The sequence below is a fragment of the Sciurus carolinensis genome, chromosome 1, assembly GCF_902686445.1.
Source record: "Sciurus carolinensis chromosome 1, mSciCar1.2, whole genome shotgun sequence".
NCBI lineage: Eukaryota > Metazoa > Chordata > Mammalia > Rodentia > Sciuridae > Sciurus > Sciurus carolinensis.
Window position 1 is genome coordinate 99,502,213 of NC_062213.1, and position 17,865 is coordinate 99,520,077.

Sequence of the window (17,865 nt, forward strand, 5' to 3'; positions counted from 1 at the left end):
TGCCAATTGTTCCACTAATATTCTATATTTAAATTAAAAAAGTTTTTTTCTGGTCCAGGAGCCAGTCTAGGATAAGATGATGCATTTACTTGGTAGGTCTCTATTGTTTCCATTAACCTAGACTAGTTCCTTAGTCTTTCTTTGTCTTTTGGGATATTTACTTATTTAGAGATGGTGTCTTGGTATGTTGTCCAAGTTGGTCTCAAACTCCTAGGCTCAAGCAACCCTTATGTTTCAGCCTCCCAAGTGGCTGGAACTCTAGGTGCATGACACTGCACCTGGCTGACTTTGACATTTTTGAAGAGTATAGGCCATTTATTTCATTGAATGTATCACAATTCAGATTTGTCTACTGTTTACCATAATTAAGACTTAGGGTATGCATTTTTGGCAGGAATATTGCAGAAGTGATATGTTAGTCAGTTTTCCATTACTGTAACAAACACCTGAGACTAGCCGACTTACAAAAAGATTTATTTTGGCTCATGGTTTTGGAGGTTTCAGTCTATGGTCAGTTTGCCCCATTGTTTTGGGCTTGTGGCAAGGAAGCATATCATGGCAGGGAGTAGTTGGCAGAGCAAAGTCACCTCATGGCCAGGATGCAAAAGAAAAAGAAGAGGAAGGGGATGGAGTCCTGATATCCTCTTCAAGAGCACACCCCCTAAGCCCCACCTCTAAATTTCCATCACCTCCTGATAGCACCAAACTGGGGACCAGCCTCTAACAATGGACTTTAGGAGGACATTCTAGATTCAAACTATAGCCAGTGATGTTGAGTCCTTCTTTGGGCACCTTATTAGGGGACACATGATCTTGAACTTACCTATTACTAATTATAATTTTGATCATGTAATTAAGGTGATATCTGTCAGACTTTTTCCAATCTGTAATTGTAGATGATACGGTAGTTCCCCCTTATTCATGATTTCAGTTACCTGAAGTCAGCTGTGGTCTAAAAATATTAAATGAAAAATTCCAGAAATAAACATTAAATTTTCAAATGACTTCTATTACAGTATATTGTTATAATTATTGTATTTTATTATTAGTTACTGTTGTTAATCTCTTACTGAGCTCAGTTTACAAGTTAAACTCTATCACAATTATGAAAAACATAATAGGAAAGAAATATAATCAGTTTCCATATCCATGGATTCCAGCGACATGTGATGGGCATCTAAGGATTCCACCAACTGTTGATTGAAAGTATTTTTTACAACTTGCATCTTTTTTTAAAATTTATTTTTATTGTAAACAAATGGGGTACATGTTGTTTCTGTTTGTACATGGAGTAACAGCATACCATTTGCATATTCATACATTTACATAGAGTAATGATGTTTGATTCATTCCGTTATTTTTTCCTTTTCCCCCACCCCTCCCACCTCTCTTTTCCCTCTATACAGTCCCTCCTTCCTCCATTCTTGCCCCCTCCCACCCCCCATTACGTGTCATCATCCGCTTATCAGTGAGATCTTTTGTCTTTTGGATTTTTGAGATTGGCTTATCTCACTTAACATGATATTCTCCAATTTCATCCATTTGCCTGCAAATGCTATAATTTTATTATTCTTTATAGCTGAGTAATATTCCATTGTATATATATACCACAGTTTCTTTATCCATTTATCAGTTGAAGGACATCTAGGTTGGTTCCATAGTCTGGCTATTGTGAAATGAGCAGCTATGAACATTGATGTGACTGTATCTCTGTAGTATGCTGATTTTAAGCCTTTTGGGTATAGGCTGAGGAGTGGGATAGCTGAGTCAAATGGTAGGTCCATTCCAAGTTTTCTAAGGAATCTCCACACTGTTTTCCAGAGTGGCTGCACTAATTTGCAGGCCCACCAGCAATGTATGAGTGTGCCTTTTTCCCCACATCCTCTCCAACACCTATTGTTGCTTGTGTTCTTGATAATCGCCATTCTAATTGGGGTGAGATGGAATCTTAGTGTAGTTTTGATTTGCATTTCTCTTATTACTAAAGATGGTGAACATTTTTTCATATGTTTGTTGATTGCTTGTAGATCTTCTGTGAAGTGTCTGTTCATATCCTTAGCCCATTTGTTGATTGGGTTATTTGTATTCTTGGTGTAGAGTTTTTTGAGTTCTTTATATATTCTGGAAATTAGTGCTCTATCTGAAGTATGAGTGGCAAAGATATTCTCCCACTCTGTAGGTTCTCTTTGCATTACTGATAGTTTTCTTTGCTGAGAGAAAGAAAGCTATTTAGTTTGAATCTATCCCAGTTATTGATTCTTGCTTTTATTTCTTGTGCTATGGGAGTCCTGTTAAGGAAGTCTGATCCTAAGCCAACAAGGTGAAGATTTGGACCTACTTTTTCTTCTATAAGATGCAGGGTCTCTGGTCTGATTTTAAGGTCCTTGATCCATTGTGAGTTGATTTTTGTGCAGGGTGAGAGATAGGGGTTTAGTTTCATTCTGTACAACTTGCATCTTTACTGAACATTTATAGACTTTTTTCTTGTTGTTGTTGTTAAACAATATAGTATAAAAGTATTTACATAGCACTTACATAGTCATAGCTACATTAAGTAACCTGGAAATGATTTACAGTATATAAGAGAATGTGGGTAGGTATAGCCAAATGTTATACCATTTTACACAAGGGACTTGAGCATCTGCAGTCTTGATATCTGTGGGGGTTCTAGGAACCAATGTCCCATGGATACTGAGGGATGACAGTATATATGGGGTTTGGCACATTTCAAGTATCCACTAGTCATCTTGGAACATATCCCCCTGGGGACTACTGTACTTTGAATTTATGTATTTCCTGTTTCTCATCAAACTTTTGTCCACTAATTTTATCACTTGAAAGTATATTAGAGGCATCTCTCTATCAGGGATTATCAAAATGAAATGAGATCACTGGGGTGGGTGGTGGATGAGTGGTAGGGTGGTGGTGAAATCACCTGAAGAGAAAGCCTATGGTGAAAAAAGAATTAGAATGCTTATTGGAAAGACCACTCTGGCTAGTGTGTGAAGAATGTTTTTGAGGAGTGGGAAGAGTAGACAAGCAGGAGAGGAAGAGAAAAGCCTTTGTTAGAATTGCTGGTGAAAGATAACATGAAGGAAGGCAGGATGTGATCTAGGGATAAGTAAATTGATTAGAAAGCTGTTAAACAGATTATATTATAGAATTGGTTTTTGGCTAGGGCCTTGCAACTTGCTCATCAGTGGAAGTGTTGGGGAGCTATGGTCAGGAAAACCTTGCTATGGAGCTGACATTTAAACAAAGATTTCAATTAGTAGAGGGAACTAACCATGTGGAAAGAGAGATCCAAACATAAGGAATGGTATTTAATATATTCTAGTGGTGTGATGTTGAGCTTAGTGTTGGCAAACTTAGATGATCAATAAACTAGATTGGACAGAATATGCCAGGTGCAGTGGCACATGCAGTTATTTGGGAGGTTGAGGCATGAGGATTGCAAATTGGAGGCCAACCTGGGCAATTTAACGAAACCCTATCTCAACAAACAAAAATACCAAATTGGATGGATAAATGAATTAATGTATAAATGGAAAGGGCCAACATCATTATTCCCTTTGAAAAAAATAAATGAAAATTTTGTAAATGTAAGCTCCATAGGGCAAACTTATGGTCAGTGTTTCATAATAATATCTCCTATTTAGTGAAGTCTGTCTTGTCCAGATTAAGATTTGTAAAGGCTATAAGTACTCAGAGTTATGGTGGCCATTTTATGTGTAACTAAACAAAACAAAGCAGAAAATAAATACTAATCTGTAACATGAGGATGGGGATGCCCAACAAAGTATTCACTGGTTTTCCCTGAAGTGATTACTTTAGTACTTGCTCATTTAAAAAAAAAAAAACTTTATGCTTATTGGTTTTGGTTTAAATATAAGAAATTTAAAAATCTTAAATGTACAGCTGAATTTTACATCTGATGCACACATATCAAGATATAGAAAATTCTAGTACCCCAGAAGGCTCCCAGGGAAGTCCATACTACACTGCCACAGGTAACTCTTATTCTAATCTTCATCACCACAGGTTTGTTTTACTCTGTTGTGAACTTCATATAAATATGAATTCTTTTGTGTTTATTTTCTTCTATTCAACATTATGTTTGTGAGATTCATCCATGTATGGGGCAGTAATTTGTTCATTTTCATTTTTGTACAGTATTGAAGTATATGTCAAACTACATTCTTGTACATACTTTTTGTTGGACATAAATATTCATTTCTGTTTGTTATATATTCAGGAGTGGAATTGCTGAGTCATAGGATAAACCAATGTTTATTTATTTATTTCTTATGGTGTTGGAAATTGAACTCAAAGCCTCAGGAATGCTAGGTACACATGTTATAACACTGAGCTACGCCCCCAGCTCCCCACCATATTTATTTCTAAAATGATAAACTCACTCAAAGAGTTTTGGGATACTCCTGCTTTTTTGGTACAGATGCTGTTCTAAATGTCTTATATTTATGAGCTCTTTTAATTCTTACAACAGTCCCACAAAGTAAAAAGCAGTGAGGAAGCAGAGCAGCTTAGTGGATAGGTATCTTGCCCATAGTCACAGATCTGGTAAATGAACCCAGGGAGTCAAGCTATTTGGGCTCTTCTTCCTGTGACATATAGTAAAAGAGATTTATTATAAGAGATTGGCTCACATGATTATGGAGCTGAGAAATCCCCCATCTGCTATCTGCAAGCTAGAGAATCAGGAAAGACAAGGGTGGAGTACTAGACCAAACTTGAAGGACTGAGAACCAGGGGAACCAATGGGTTAAGTCCCAGTTTAAGTCCAAAGGCCTAAGAATCCAGGACTGATGTTGAGAATACCAGTCTAACTCTGAAGACCAGAGAATGAGGAGCACTGATGTCCAAGGACAGGAGCAGATGGATGTTCTCCCTGAGGCAAGGAGCAAATTTGTCCTTCCTTTGTTCTTTGTTTGAGGCCCTTACTGAAGTGGATGATGCCCACCTGAATTGGTGAGGGAGATCCTGTTCATTCATCTACCAATTCAAATGCTAATCTCTTTCAGAAACACCCTCATAGACATATCTAGAAATAATGTTACACTAGTTATCTGGGCATTTCTTAGGCAGTCAAGTTAACCATCACAATCATCACAGCCTCCTCATCCAGCTTTGGGGCCTCTGGGGTTCCTTGACTGCATACCGAATTCGTTACTTTTAGTCTCATTTGTGTGCATGTGCTTTTTCTTTCTTCTTCTTCTTCTTCTTTTTTTTTTTTTAGTGGATGAACTCCTACTATATTTTTTATCATTCTGTCTACCACAGTCCACTGTTTATGGAGCACTTGGAAATTGGTTGTTGACTAGTAGCTACAGAAAGGAGGTGAGACCAACATGAAAATACAGTATAGAGTGACAAGTGCCATCATCAGAATGTGAATAAAGCAATGTAGGCACACAAAGGCTGTTTATATGGGAGTAGGGAAACCCTCATGATGGAAGTGGTATCTGGACTGAAAGTAAAAGGTTGAGGAATTTTGCTATTTCAAGAGAAATGAAGCCCGGCATGATGGCACAGCAACCCAGGAGGGTGAGGCAGGAGGATCGCAAGTTAGAGGCCAGCCTCAGCATCTTAGCGGCACCCTGTCTCAAAATAAAAAAATAAAAAGGGCTGGGATGGGGGTGGAGTTCAGTGGTAAAGCACTCCTGGTTTCAATCCCAGTACCATAGAGGCGGGGGTGGGGGTGGGGGAAAGCATATCTGCCAGGGGAAACTGTATGTGCAACCTCAGGGAGTTACAAAGACACCATGCTCATCTAATGAATGGTGTACAGTGCAATATAGGTGGGGTGGTGGTGGGAGAGATGGAGTGAAAGGGGGAGGGAGAGGGGCCTATGGTTGGAATGGTGGAATGGATCTTAGTATACAAAATAAATGCTTGCTTAATTAAATTGTCTGCGAAAGATCGCAGCTGCCTTTGGTGAACAATCCCAGAGCTGTTAAAGGAAATAAGATCCAGTCTGTTTGTAATGGTGTATACTTTTACAAATTGCCTGCTCTATTTTCTTCTATAATAGCTCTGGTAAGAAGACTGGGAAGGGAGCTCTGGGGAGCAATAGAGAGTAATTGAGTCTGGCATAATTTGTAGGATATTGGCCTATCTGGACTTATCTGAAAAGGTTTTGTATGGAATCTCAAGTACTAAGTATATGAAAGCAAGGCTGGATAAGTTACTTCATTAAATCTAACATCTAGTTAGGTTAGAATTAACTTTGGTTACATTCCACTATTAAGGAAACACTCCCATCACTTTTGATTGGATTTGCAGGTTCCACAAATCTATACCAGCATTCTTGCCAGGAGTAATCGCTATAGATTGCTGATATTAACTAATTTAACTCTCAGAGTTCACCAGCCTGCCTCCATTTTTCTAGAGGCATTCCATCAGACTTACTAGTCTCAGTTATCTACATACCCACAGTCCAATAACACACCCAATAAGTACTGATTGAATAAGGAAGTGGATAAAAGAGAGCAAGAGCTCAAAGAATTGAATTTAAATGAATTCTTTTCTCTCGTGGGCACTAAGGGGAGTGAAAATGGTGTGAGGGAAGTAGCACATCCTTGGGAAAGAAGAAACAAAAACTTTCTGGAAAGATTTCTAAGGAATTTGGGTGGAGAATCACGCCAAGTCATTAGAACGTGGAGGTAAAATTACTCTTCAGGAACTGTCTCTAAAGTCTAAGGGCGTGAGCGTAAGGGGAGATAGACAAGGAGAGCAGGGAGAAAAAGACTGAAGAGATAAGGAAGTAACTGACTGGATATGCTGTTGAGACAAAAGGGGGAGAGAGTACAGCAAATTCTGGCTTAGGTACTGTAACAAGGAACATGATGTCATCTCTGACAAGGACAAGCTGAAAGTGAACTAGCAAAAGCTTATTTAAAGTAGAAAATGCTCCTGCCACATGGGAAGGGTCCTAAGACAAGGGTACCACAGTCTTCTGTTTAGCGGTTTTTATGGGCTTGATCTGTCCCTATAGGTGATTGCTGGGATAACATGTAAAATACAGGATTCAGAAAGGGACCAATCAACTCTATTTTGTCCTCTTCAGCAAATCAGGAAAGAGAACTTTCTAAGCCTTCGTTAGCATAAGGGAGGGGGTCAGGGATTGTTGGCGCGAGCGCAAGTGCTTTAGACATTTTGTGGTTGGTCGTTGGTAGGGGTTAGTTAAAGAACTGTTCTTGTGGTAGTAATAGCTGGGGTCGGAAGCTTGATTTCCCAATCCTTTCTTCCTCCTTTTCTTCTCCGAAACCCTCTCCCTGTTGTCTATGGGTGGTCTTTCTGTCTCAGTCCCCGGAATTTCGTTGGTGTAATTCAGGGAAAGAGGACAAAAAGGGTGAGGGTTGTTTGCATGAGTTCCGGTTCTGGTGCTTGCTTAGGACAATCAGGTTGGGGTATCTAGTAAGCTGTTAGGTATGAGGGTCTGAGCTCCTGAAACCAATCTGATAACCGTTGAAAGGACCGAAGGTGGGCAAGTCAGTCGGGAAAAATGAATAGTTGGGGGTAGGGAGACAGTCACTCGCAGAGGTAGGGATAGGCAGAGGAATAGAAACAAGGTAAGAAAAACGAAGGGCGACATTTTGAAAACCAAGCGACCAAGTTTCGAAGTGTTAGGATGCCTCCTGGAGGTCAAGAGAAGGATAACATTCTAACCCTTGGTCAAACCATTCCAAAAGCGCAGGGATGTAGGGGCGGGGCGAAGCCACCAGCCAAACTGAGGGCAAAGAAAGGACACAGCCTTAGTAGTTAATTCTTTAAGGGAGTCTGGCTGTGACGAGACAAAGGGTGAGATGTGGACGGTAGTTTAGAGTTAAAGGGGATAACTGCGGAATTCCATAGGGGAGTAATTATCCGTCTACTTGAGGGCTTTCTGCATTATTTAGGTTCCTTTTTGGGATTTCCCTACTCTAAACAGGGAACAACAACCCGGCAAATTGCCACTCTAACAAAAGAATGGTTTTTGTTTGAATCCCTTCTCTTTAAAAATCCTGGTATGCAAATAAGGGGACTTAATGTGGCTCTCAGCGATTGGTAGGTACTTACAAAATCCGTCATTTCCTTGTTGCAAACCAGAAGTCTGTTTTCTGCTTTCCTATTGGCTGTTTGAGCCGGCTCCCTTTGTAGCCAATCAAACTACTTCACTTCACCCCTCCCGATAGCTCTTATAAATTACATCAAATTGGTTATCCTTTCCACATCCTTCTCCTTGAAAAAGAAGCTGTAACTGCGTTTTTAGCCGTAATGTCAGGACGCGGAAAGCAAGGAGGCAAAGCTCGAGCCAAGGCCAAGTCGCGCTCGTCCCGCGCCGGCCTTCAGTTCCCGGTGGGGCGGGTTCACCGCCTGCTGCGCAAAGGCAACTACGCGGAGCGGGTGGGGGCCGGCGCTCCAGTGTACCTGGCGGCAGTCCTCGAATACTTAACGGCGGAAATACTGGAGCTGGCGGGCAATGCGGCCCGTGACAACAAGAAGACTCGCATTATCCCTCGCCATTTGCAACTAGCCGTGAGAAATGATGAAGAGCTCAACAAGTTACTCGGAGGTGTCACCATTGCTCAGGGCGGTGTTTTGCCTAATATCCAGGCTGTCTTATTGCCTAAGAAAACGGAGAGTCACAAGCCTGGCAAGAACAAGTAACTAGAGCTTGATACCACTCCCTCACCCAAAAGGCTCTTTTAAGAGCCACCAAAGTGTCAAATGAAGGGCTGATCACAAGTAGCGCATTAGCTCTTTTTTTGAAAACTTGGGTGGCTCTAAAAAGAGCCTTTGGTCTTTGGTTTTAGTTTGTCAGGATTTATTTGCTTTTGGCTTTGTGGCTTTCAGTTTTCTTTGGTAATAGAACGGCCTGGATATTGGGCAGAACGCCACCCTGGGCGATGGTGACTTTGCCCAACAGCTTGTTCAGCTCCTCGTCGTTGCGGATGGCCAGCTGGAGGTGACGGGGGATGATGCGTGTTTTCTTGTTGTCACGGGCCGCATTGCCGGCCAGCTCCAGGATTTCGGCGGTCAGATACTCGAGCACCGCCGCCATGTAGACTGGCGCGCCGGCCCCCACCCGCTCTGCATAGTTGCCTTTGCGCAGCAAACGGTGTACGCGCCCCACCGGGAATTGGAGGCCCGCACGGGATGAGCGGGACTTGGCCTTAGCGCGGGCCTTACCTCCCTGCTTTCCGCGACCAGACATGACTAAAAAATACGTTTAAAATAGCAAAAACGTAGAATTTCTCAACAAAACAAGATTGAAAGAGCACCAAGAAGAAAGCCTTTATAAGCTTTCCTAGGGGTGGGGTCAGGAGCAAGGTTTTCATTGGTCCTGATTTGGCTCCAGAAATAGCCAATAAAATCCAGAGTCGTTATTGTTACGTAGGTTTTGCCGAAAACGCAAGGTCCCTACATGGACCAATGAAAATGAAGGACTTTTTGAGCCTTAATTTGCATAAGGTGGTTATAAAAGGATCAGGCCCGCCCATCCACTTAATTCTTTCCTTTACTAAGCCTTGTTGGTATTGTGTTTTGCCATGCCTGAACCGGCCAAGTCCGCTCCGGCTCCCAAGAAGGGCTCCAAAAAAGCTGTTACCAAAGCCCAGAAGAAAGATGGCAAAAAGCGAAAGCGCAGCCGCAAGGAGAGTTACTCCATCTACGTGTACAAGGTGTTGAAGCAGGTCCACCCTGACACCGGCATCTCGTCCAAGGCCATGGGCATCATGAATTCCTTCGTCAACGACATCTTTGAGCGCATTGCTGGCGAAGCATCCCGCCTGGCGCATTACAACAAGCGCTCCACCATCACTTCTCGGGAGATCCAGACGGCAGTGCGCCTGCTGCTGCCGGGCGAGTTGGCCAAGCACGCAGTGTCTGAGGGCACCAAGGCGGTCACCAAGTACACCAGCTCCAAATGAGTCCTGCTCGGACTTGGCGCTCTCCTGCCGCTTTTCTCCAAAGGCTCTTTTAAGAGCCACCCATCTAATCAGAAAAGAGCTTTGTTCACTTGCATTACGGTAGTTCCTTCCTTCTCCGAGTAAGTTTCTACAGGTTTTAGGAGATGGCACAAGTGGTTTTTAAGCTTTTGTATTTTGAGGTTCCCGGTGCGTGACGATTTGCTTTTGAATCTGAAGCGCGTCATTACTCCTATTAACGCTGCTTAGCTCTCTTAGTCAATCTTACTAAACTGGGATACTGGGAATCTCTCCTTTCTCCGCACTCAGATCGTTGTTCTGGCGGCTTTGTTGGGTATGTTTATTGTCCTAAAACAAAATGATTCCTTCAACCATGGTTTTTAAGAGTACCCCAGGACACAAACCAGACTCCAGCGAACACTCGTGACAGCTCCGTATGATTGAAGCCTAGCAGCAGCTTGTGTGAACTCACCAGTTCGACCCCGCCGTGTGTCCTGTGTATGCCAGCGGTTTTGTGTACTTAGGGTGGAGCCTGCGGAGCCGAACCCTAACCTTTTCCTGATTGGGCGACATGAATATTTAAAATTTCGCGCTGCAGCGGAATTTGTAGACTTCAGTTACCACTCCCCCTTGGGGTTTGAAATCCCTCTTTTTGGATTTGTGGATCAATTTTTGCTAATTTAGTGATCTGTTCTTGGAATGACGCGCTTCCAGGTCAGTGCAAGGCACTGGTAATTTAGATCTGGGCTCAAAAGTCACCTCGAATATACCCTTCCAAGCCAAATACTCAGGAATTTGCTCATCTTTTTCCTGCTTGGCTGTTTTGTCTTCCTCCTCGCGAGCTGTCTGAAATTGGTTCATTTGCTCTCGTTTATGATCATTCTCCTTACTCCTTGACAGCTTTGTTGGTCTGATTTCCCACTATGTCTTAAGTGCCAATCAGTGCCTGGCACATAGAGGACAAATACTACTTACTGAATTAATATTTATTAGATTAATTTTTCTACCTCACCCCTTTCTTCTGTGGGTGGATGGGCGCTTTTCTTTTCCATTAGACATGAGTAAAGACAGGATGAAAATGGAAATATTTTTGCTCCTTTCCCAAATCTGTCCTTAATCACTGCAACAACTGGGAGGGAGGCCATATTAAGATTCTCTTTTTGTGAAAGAGGTGGCCATAGGTTCTGCCTTTATGCTTGACAATTTAGTGTAACCATTTGGATTTTCATTGAAATCAGAACATTGGTCATTGTAAAGAGCCTTCTTTTTCATCCCCTACCCCTACCCCTGCATTGCCCCAAACCAGATTTTCTGTTCCCCACTGAGTGAGGTTTTAATTTACAGTTGCCACCTCATTTGCTTTTCAGAAGACTTTTCAAGATAGGTGGGACAACGGAATTAATACCTTTCTTATAGATGAGGTTGAGAGAAAGCTACGCGATTGGGTCACTACTCAGGTAGCTAACACTACTATTGTATCCTCCTATGTGAGGACAATTGCTTTTTAGTTTTATTTTGTGGAATTACAGAATATTTATTCTTTCTGTCCAAACCTTGATTTTGTGAATGAAGACACTAAGGTCTGATCATTTACTCAAATCTGATTCTTGGCTAAGAGCTTCTGGAGTTGATTGCAGGGATTTCATGAATCCAAAGGAGCTCCAGACATTAACACAGACTGAATATATGGCATGTTTCCTACTTGTGTTTTCAAATGTATGTAGATGCTACAGTTATTAATAAAGTTACCAATTAATCTAAAGGCTTTGTCTGCAATTTATTTTTTCAATAAATGAAATTAACAGATACTACCACTTGTGGTTGGGTCTGGGGCAAGCTGGGTGTCTCTGACCTGGAGGATGAATATTTATAAGCCATCAGTCAAACTTCTACTCTAGGTGTATACTGGGGTTGAAATAGTCTATTACAAGTTCACTGTTAATGCTTAATGACTAAAAAATATATGACCTTAAATAAGAAGCATTACAAATACATGGAAGAAATAAAGTCCTTTAATAAAAGTGTAGCTAACACATATTAAACACATGCAATGTGCCAGGTAGTGTTCCATAGGCCCTTTATACCTATTGGCTCATTTAATCTTCAGAAAGAACCTCATGAAGTACCTTTAAAGAGCCTTCTTTTTCATCCCCTACCCCTACCCCTGCATTGCCCCAAACCAGATTTTCTGATCCCCACTGAGTGAGGTTTTAATTTACAGTTGCCACCTCATTTGCTTTTCAGAAGACTTTTCAAGATAGGTGGGACAACGGAATTAATACCTTTCTTATAGATGAGGTTGAGAGAAAGCTATGTGATTGGGTCACTGCTCATGTAGCTAACACTACTATTGTATCCTCTATACACTACTATTGTATGCCTTCCATTTTATAGATAATGAAACTGAGATAGAGAGAGGTCTTTCCTCATAAATTCTTCAGAGAATAAGATCCCTGTTTAGTTCTTTAAAGGACTTGAGGAAGTAGGGCTACCCAAAACCTGGATACATCCCTGGATTTTTTGGGGACATATCTATGCTTTAAAATGAAAAGAAACATCACCTGCTCTATTCTCTTCAGAATGCACCCTGGATATAAATCTGGGGTAATGGTAGCTGACCTTGAAAATAGGATTGGAGGACTCTGATTCTCCTTCCCAGAGGTCATAGCTCAACTTAGTTTAGCTTATCCACACAGTGTGTGGGCGGCAGTGGTGGACTCCTCAGTTGTGATCCTTCAACTAGCATGAGAGACCTTTAGTTGCTAGTTTGGGTCTCCTTCTGGGAATGATGCTCACTAATAAGTTACAGAGCAAGGAAGGAGGAAGTGGTGAGAGAACTTGGTATTTTAATTCTGGAGGCCAAGTGATCAATAATGGTGAGATTAGTTCTTGTAATGAACCTTTTTGAGCACTTTGTTCTCCTCAGACATCTTTAAATGTTTGCTTGTAGGGTTAATAATAATTGTTCTAATAATAGCTTCCACTTATTGAGCACTTAATCGTTTACCTAGTCCTCTGCCAACTGGCTTAGATTCATTGTCTCATTTAATCTGCACAACCACCTTTTAAGATAGGTCCCATTATTATCATCTTTATTTTGCAGATAAAGTAAACTGAGTCTCAGAAAGGTTAAATGACTTGTCCAGTATCATTCAGCAAGAGGTGGAACTACAATCCAACACACTTTTTAAAAGCTTAATGATCAAGCCCTCCAATAATCTGCCTCTTCCTTCTTTTACAGATTTATCTCCTACTGCTCTGCTGTATAGGTTTTCTGCTCTAGTCAACATGGTCTATTTTCTTCCTCTAAACCCATTTGTTTCTTTCTCAATTATGTACTGAACTGCCTATTCCTCTGGTTCTTTCCAGAGTCTAGCTCAAATGCCGTCTCTTATGTCATTTCTCTGTCAAAAAATAAAACTATACTGAGGTATCATTGGCATATGATAAACTGCACATATTTCACAGTTTGCTAAATTTTGTTACATAAAGGTACCTACGTAAACATCATCACATCAAAAATATGAACATATCATCACCCTTCAGTTTCCTAGTTGCCCCATTCCTTTGTCCACATCCCTGTCCTAGATGACCACTGATTTGCTTTATGTCATTAGTTTACATTTTCTAGAATTTGTATAAGTAGTTCCATACAGTATATATTCTTTGTAACTGGCTTCTTTAACATAATTATTTTTAGATTTATTCATATTTTTGCACATATCAGTACTCTTTTTTGGGGGGGGGCCTGGGTAACATTCCATTGTATGATTATGCTATAATTGTTAATTCATTCATCTGTTGATGGACAGTGGGTTATTTTTAGTCCTTCCTGCAATTTTAAATGTACTTTTAAATGTACTTAACTGAGAGACTGCTCTTGTGACTAGGGAGAGTAGTATTAATTGTTGATTTAATATTTATGATTGGAAATCTGTACCTACTTTTATGTCTTTTAAGTACTTGTTAATATTATTAAGTTCTATAAGAAAGTCACTCTAGGGCCAATTCCTCTTAGACTCTGAAGCATTGTCAGGTATGGTATCATTAATTCATTGCTTCACTCAATAATTTAGCCAGATGTGGTGGTGTACATCTTTAGTTCCAGCTACTAGGGAAATTGAGGCCAAAGGATCATATTTGAGGCCAGGCTGGGTAATTTAGCTAGACCCTGTCTTAAAATAAAAGAAAAAAGTTTTAAAAGGCTGGGAATTTAGTTCAATGATATAATTGCACTTGGATTCAATTCCTCTGTGGGATGGGGTTAAGGAGAGTGTGGTGGTGGTGTTAGGGAGGGTTTTCCTTTAAAAAAAGCTAGGCACTATGGTTCGTCCCTGTAATCTCAGAGATTTAGGAGGCTGAGGAAGGACAATAACAAGTGTGGGGTCAGGCTGGGTAACTTAGAGGGACCTTGTCTCAAGATAAAAATATAAAAAGGAGTCAGACTTGGAGGGACAAGCCTGTATTCCCAGTGGCTCAGGAAGCTGAGGCAGGAGGATGTTGAGTTCAAAGCCAAACTCAGCAACTTATCCAGGCCCTAAGCAACTCAGTGGGACCCTGTCTCTAAATAAAATACCAAAAAAAAAAAAAAAAAAAAAAAAAAAAAAAAAAGGAGGGGGGACTGAGGATGTGGCTCAGTGGTTAAGTGCCCCTGGGTTCAATACCCAGTACCACATAAAAGAAAAAAAATTTCTTGAGTGTCTGTTAGAAGGTAGGCAATTTGCTGGGTAGTGAAGATACAAGGTTGAACAGAACAGAGTGGCTTCTGCCTTCATAAACTTTTTTTAGTGGCTAAAAGGGGAGACAAATATTAAGCTCATGAGTATAAGAAACTGTGACAAGTATTAAGATAGAACTAAGTGTGCTCTTAACATTGGTGGAAGCAGGAAGGTCTCCTCAAGGAAGGAACTTTAAGGATGAGTCCTGAGAAGGCCAGTAAGGTAGTGAAAAAGAGTGCTCAGGAGACAGAAGGAACTTCAGAAACCAAAGTAAAGCAGGGACTGTGATGGGCTGGAAAGGACACACTGTCTGACAGGAGGAAACATGATGAGATGTTAGAGGACAACCCCCCACTTTTTTTTTTTTTTGGTACTGGGGATTGAACCCAGGGGCACTTTACCTTTGAGCTATATCCCCAGTCCAATATTTTGCTGTGAGGGGTACCATAAGATTCTGAAAGAAAATGTGAAATTCATGATCAAATTGGCCAAATGTAAAATTTTACTCAGTGTTGGATAGGATTAGGGAACTAGACCGGTTCAGTAGAAAAATGTAATGTAAATTTTTTTGTGGGTAATTTAGCAATAACAATCAAAATTCCTTCTTTATATATAAATTAAAAACAAAACCTCTTAAGTGAAGAACTCTAAGATACTTGTTCAGGAATGTTAAATAACAGCTTTATTTTAAAAGAATATATTTTATAGACATTATTACCCTATATACATGTATGCTTATGTGAAGGTGTGTATTTACATTGTGTACAACCATAGAAATGAAAAGTTGTATCCCATTTGTATATAATGAGTCGAAATGCAGTCTGTTAAAAAAAAAAAAAAAAAAAGACTAACCAAAAAAAAAAAAAAAAAAAAAAAAACCATGCATATCAGGGAGCCTCTATTTTGTAATAAATTATCCTAAAGTTCAGACAAGGAAAAAAAAAAAAAAAAGAAGACATTTTAAAAATACATTTTCAGCTGGGCACAGTGACACTACACCTGTAATCCCAGCAACTCAGGAGGCTGATGCAGGAGGATTCCAAGTTCAAGGCCAACCTCAGCAACTTGGTGAGACCCTCAGAAACTTAGTAAGACACTATCTCAAAATTTAAAAAAATAGGAGGGCTGGAGATGTCACAGCAGTAAAGCTGAAATTCAAACATATATACAAACAGAGGTCATTGTATTCATTATCCAGTTTCAACAATTAGTAACTCAACCATCCTGTAACATTTTGAATAAAATTTCAGACATCATTATTGTTTCACCTATAAATGTTTCCTTTTGTATCTCTAAAAGCATCATTGTACTAAATCACAACTAAAACAGTAGTAATTCCTTAATTCACTCTAGTGAACTGGATAGCTATATCCAGTTAGCTTTCAAAATTTCAATGTCAATCTATGTATCATATTTTTTTCCTGAGGCAAAGGAAATTTTATTTTTTTTTAAGATTATTTCATACATTGAAGTTTGTAAGGACTTACAGTTTAAATATCATATCTTTAAAAAACACTTGGATTCTGAATCCAAAAAAGATCTATGTACTATGATTGATTGATACTGTCTTTAACTCTCTTTAATATTTCCCATCCATCTCTCTTTTTTTTTTTTTTTCTTGTAGTTTTTTTGAAGAAACTGGGTTGTTTTTCCAGCATTTTCTCAACCTGGATTTTGCTGATTGCTTCCCCATAACGTAGTTTATCCTGATCTTTGTATCTCTGTTCTCTGAATTTCCTGTAAATTTGTGGTTAGAGGTTTGATTGGATTAAGTTCACTTTTTCACCTCATGGTAAGACTCCTTCATAGGTGGTTTATATATATATATCCCCCCCCCCCCCCTTAGGAGACACTGAATGTCTGGTTGCTTTTTGTTTTGTGATAACAGGAGCTGTTGATTCTCAATGCTTAGATCTGTTAATCTATTAGAGATTGCAAAATGATGATATTCTTTGCTCAGATGATACTGTATGCTTCTGCATGTATTAGGTAGAATACTTCAATAAATAGAAAGAAGTATTATTTTTAAAAGTCAACATCTAGAAATTATTTATATATCCATTAGAAGATGGCAATAAAGCGGTAGGGTTCCTTTTGGTGTATAAAAAAAGAATGTGTGTGTACTGGTGTGGATGGTATTAATAAAACATTTTCTTGGAATTCCACATACCAAAACTAATGATAGTAGCTACTCTTAAAATAGAAGAATTTTGTTGGGCCACAGGGAGATTTTTACTTTTCCTCCTTCTATCTTTCAGTAATCTTTGAATTTACAATCGATGTGCACTTTTTAAAAAATATTGTTAGCAACTGGGCACGAGACTGTAATCCCAGAGGCTCAGGGGCTAAGGCAGGGGGATTGCAAGTTCAAAGCCAGCTTCAGCAATTTATCAAGGCACTGAGCAACTTAGCGAGATCTTGTCTTAAAGTAAAAAAATAATAAGGGCTAGGGCTGTGGCTCAGTGGTTAAGTACCCTTGGGTTCATTCCCAGTAACAAACAAACAGACAAAAAAGTCAGTAAAGGTTATGTGGGCAATGGGATTAATGATCACTTAAAGAATAAAATAGGGTTGGGGATATAGCTCAGCTGGTAGAGTGCTTGCCTCGCATGCACAGGCACTGGGTTCAATCCCCAGCATCACAAAAAATAGCTGGGCACGGTGGCACACACCTGTAATCCCATAGGCTTGGGAGGCTGAGATAGGAGAGGAGGATCATGAATTCAAAGCCAGCCTCAGCAACTTAACAAGGCACTAAGGAACTCAGTGAGACCCTGTCTCTAAATGAAAATACAAAATAGGGATGGGGGTGTGGCTCAGTGGTTGGGTACCCCTGAGTTCAATCCCTGGTACACCACACCCCCCAAATAATAAAATAAAATAAAAAACCCTAGTGCTGCAAGGATATCATTCATGAAAATAATGTACTTCTTAGTATCTATCCTAGTGCCTGGCACCTAGTAGACCCTCAATACATTTTAGTTAATTCTGAAAAACAGCTTTAAAAACTTCAACAATGCAAACAGCAATCAACTTAAACTAAGGGTAACAATAACAACAACAAAAACTCCCCAAGTCCCTGGGGTTTATGGGCTGACCCATAGGTCTGGCATTGGGACATCATTATTCCTGGTCCTACTTAAAAAAAAAAAAAAAAAAAAATCACTTAAAGTCATGAGTTACTACTCTGAAGAAGGAATTCTCCACAGTAATTTTCT

At 40.0% G+C, this 17,865-nt stretch overlaps 3 protein-coding genes across 3 annotated transcripts; 2 read left to right on the forward strand and 1 right to left on the reverse strand.

Moving 5' to 3' along the window:
• Positions 1 to 8,277: 8,277 nt before the first annotated feature.
• LOC124992932 (histone H2A type 2-B) lies at positions 8,278 to 9,046 on the forward strand. The gene has a single exon (XM_047564325.1). The coding sequence runs from the start codon at positions 8,278 to 8,280 to the stop codon at positions 8,668 to 8,670; it is 393 nt and encodes a 130-aa protein (XP_047420281.1). The 3' UTR covers positions 8,671 to 9,046.
• Positions 8,748 to 9,253, reverse strand: LOC124992938 (histone H2A type 2-C). Its single transcript, XM_047564337.1, has one exon. The coding sequence runs from the start codon at positions 9,215 to 9,217 to the stop codon at positions 8,828 to 8,830; it is 390 nt and encodes a 129-aa protein (XP_047420293.1). The 5' UTR covers positions 9,218 to 9,253; the 3' UTR covers positions 8,748 to 8,827.
• Positions 9,254 to 9,529: 276 nt separating this feature from the next.
• On the forward strand, positions 9,530 to 11,685 carry LOC124964446 (histone H2B type 2-E). Its single transcript, XM_047524754.1, has one exon. It carries the CDS (start codon positions 9,552 to 9,554, stop codon positions 9,930 to 9,932), a length of 381 nt encoding a protein of 126 aa, XP_047380710.1. The 5' UTR covers positions 9,530 to 9,551; the 3' UTR covers positions 9,933 to 11,685.
• The last annotated feature ends 6,180 nt before the right edge of the window (positions 11,686 to 17,865 follow it).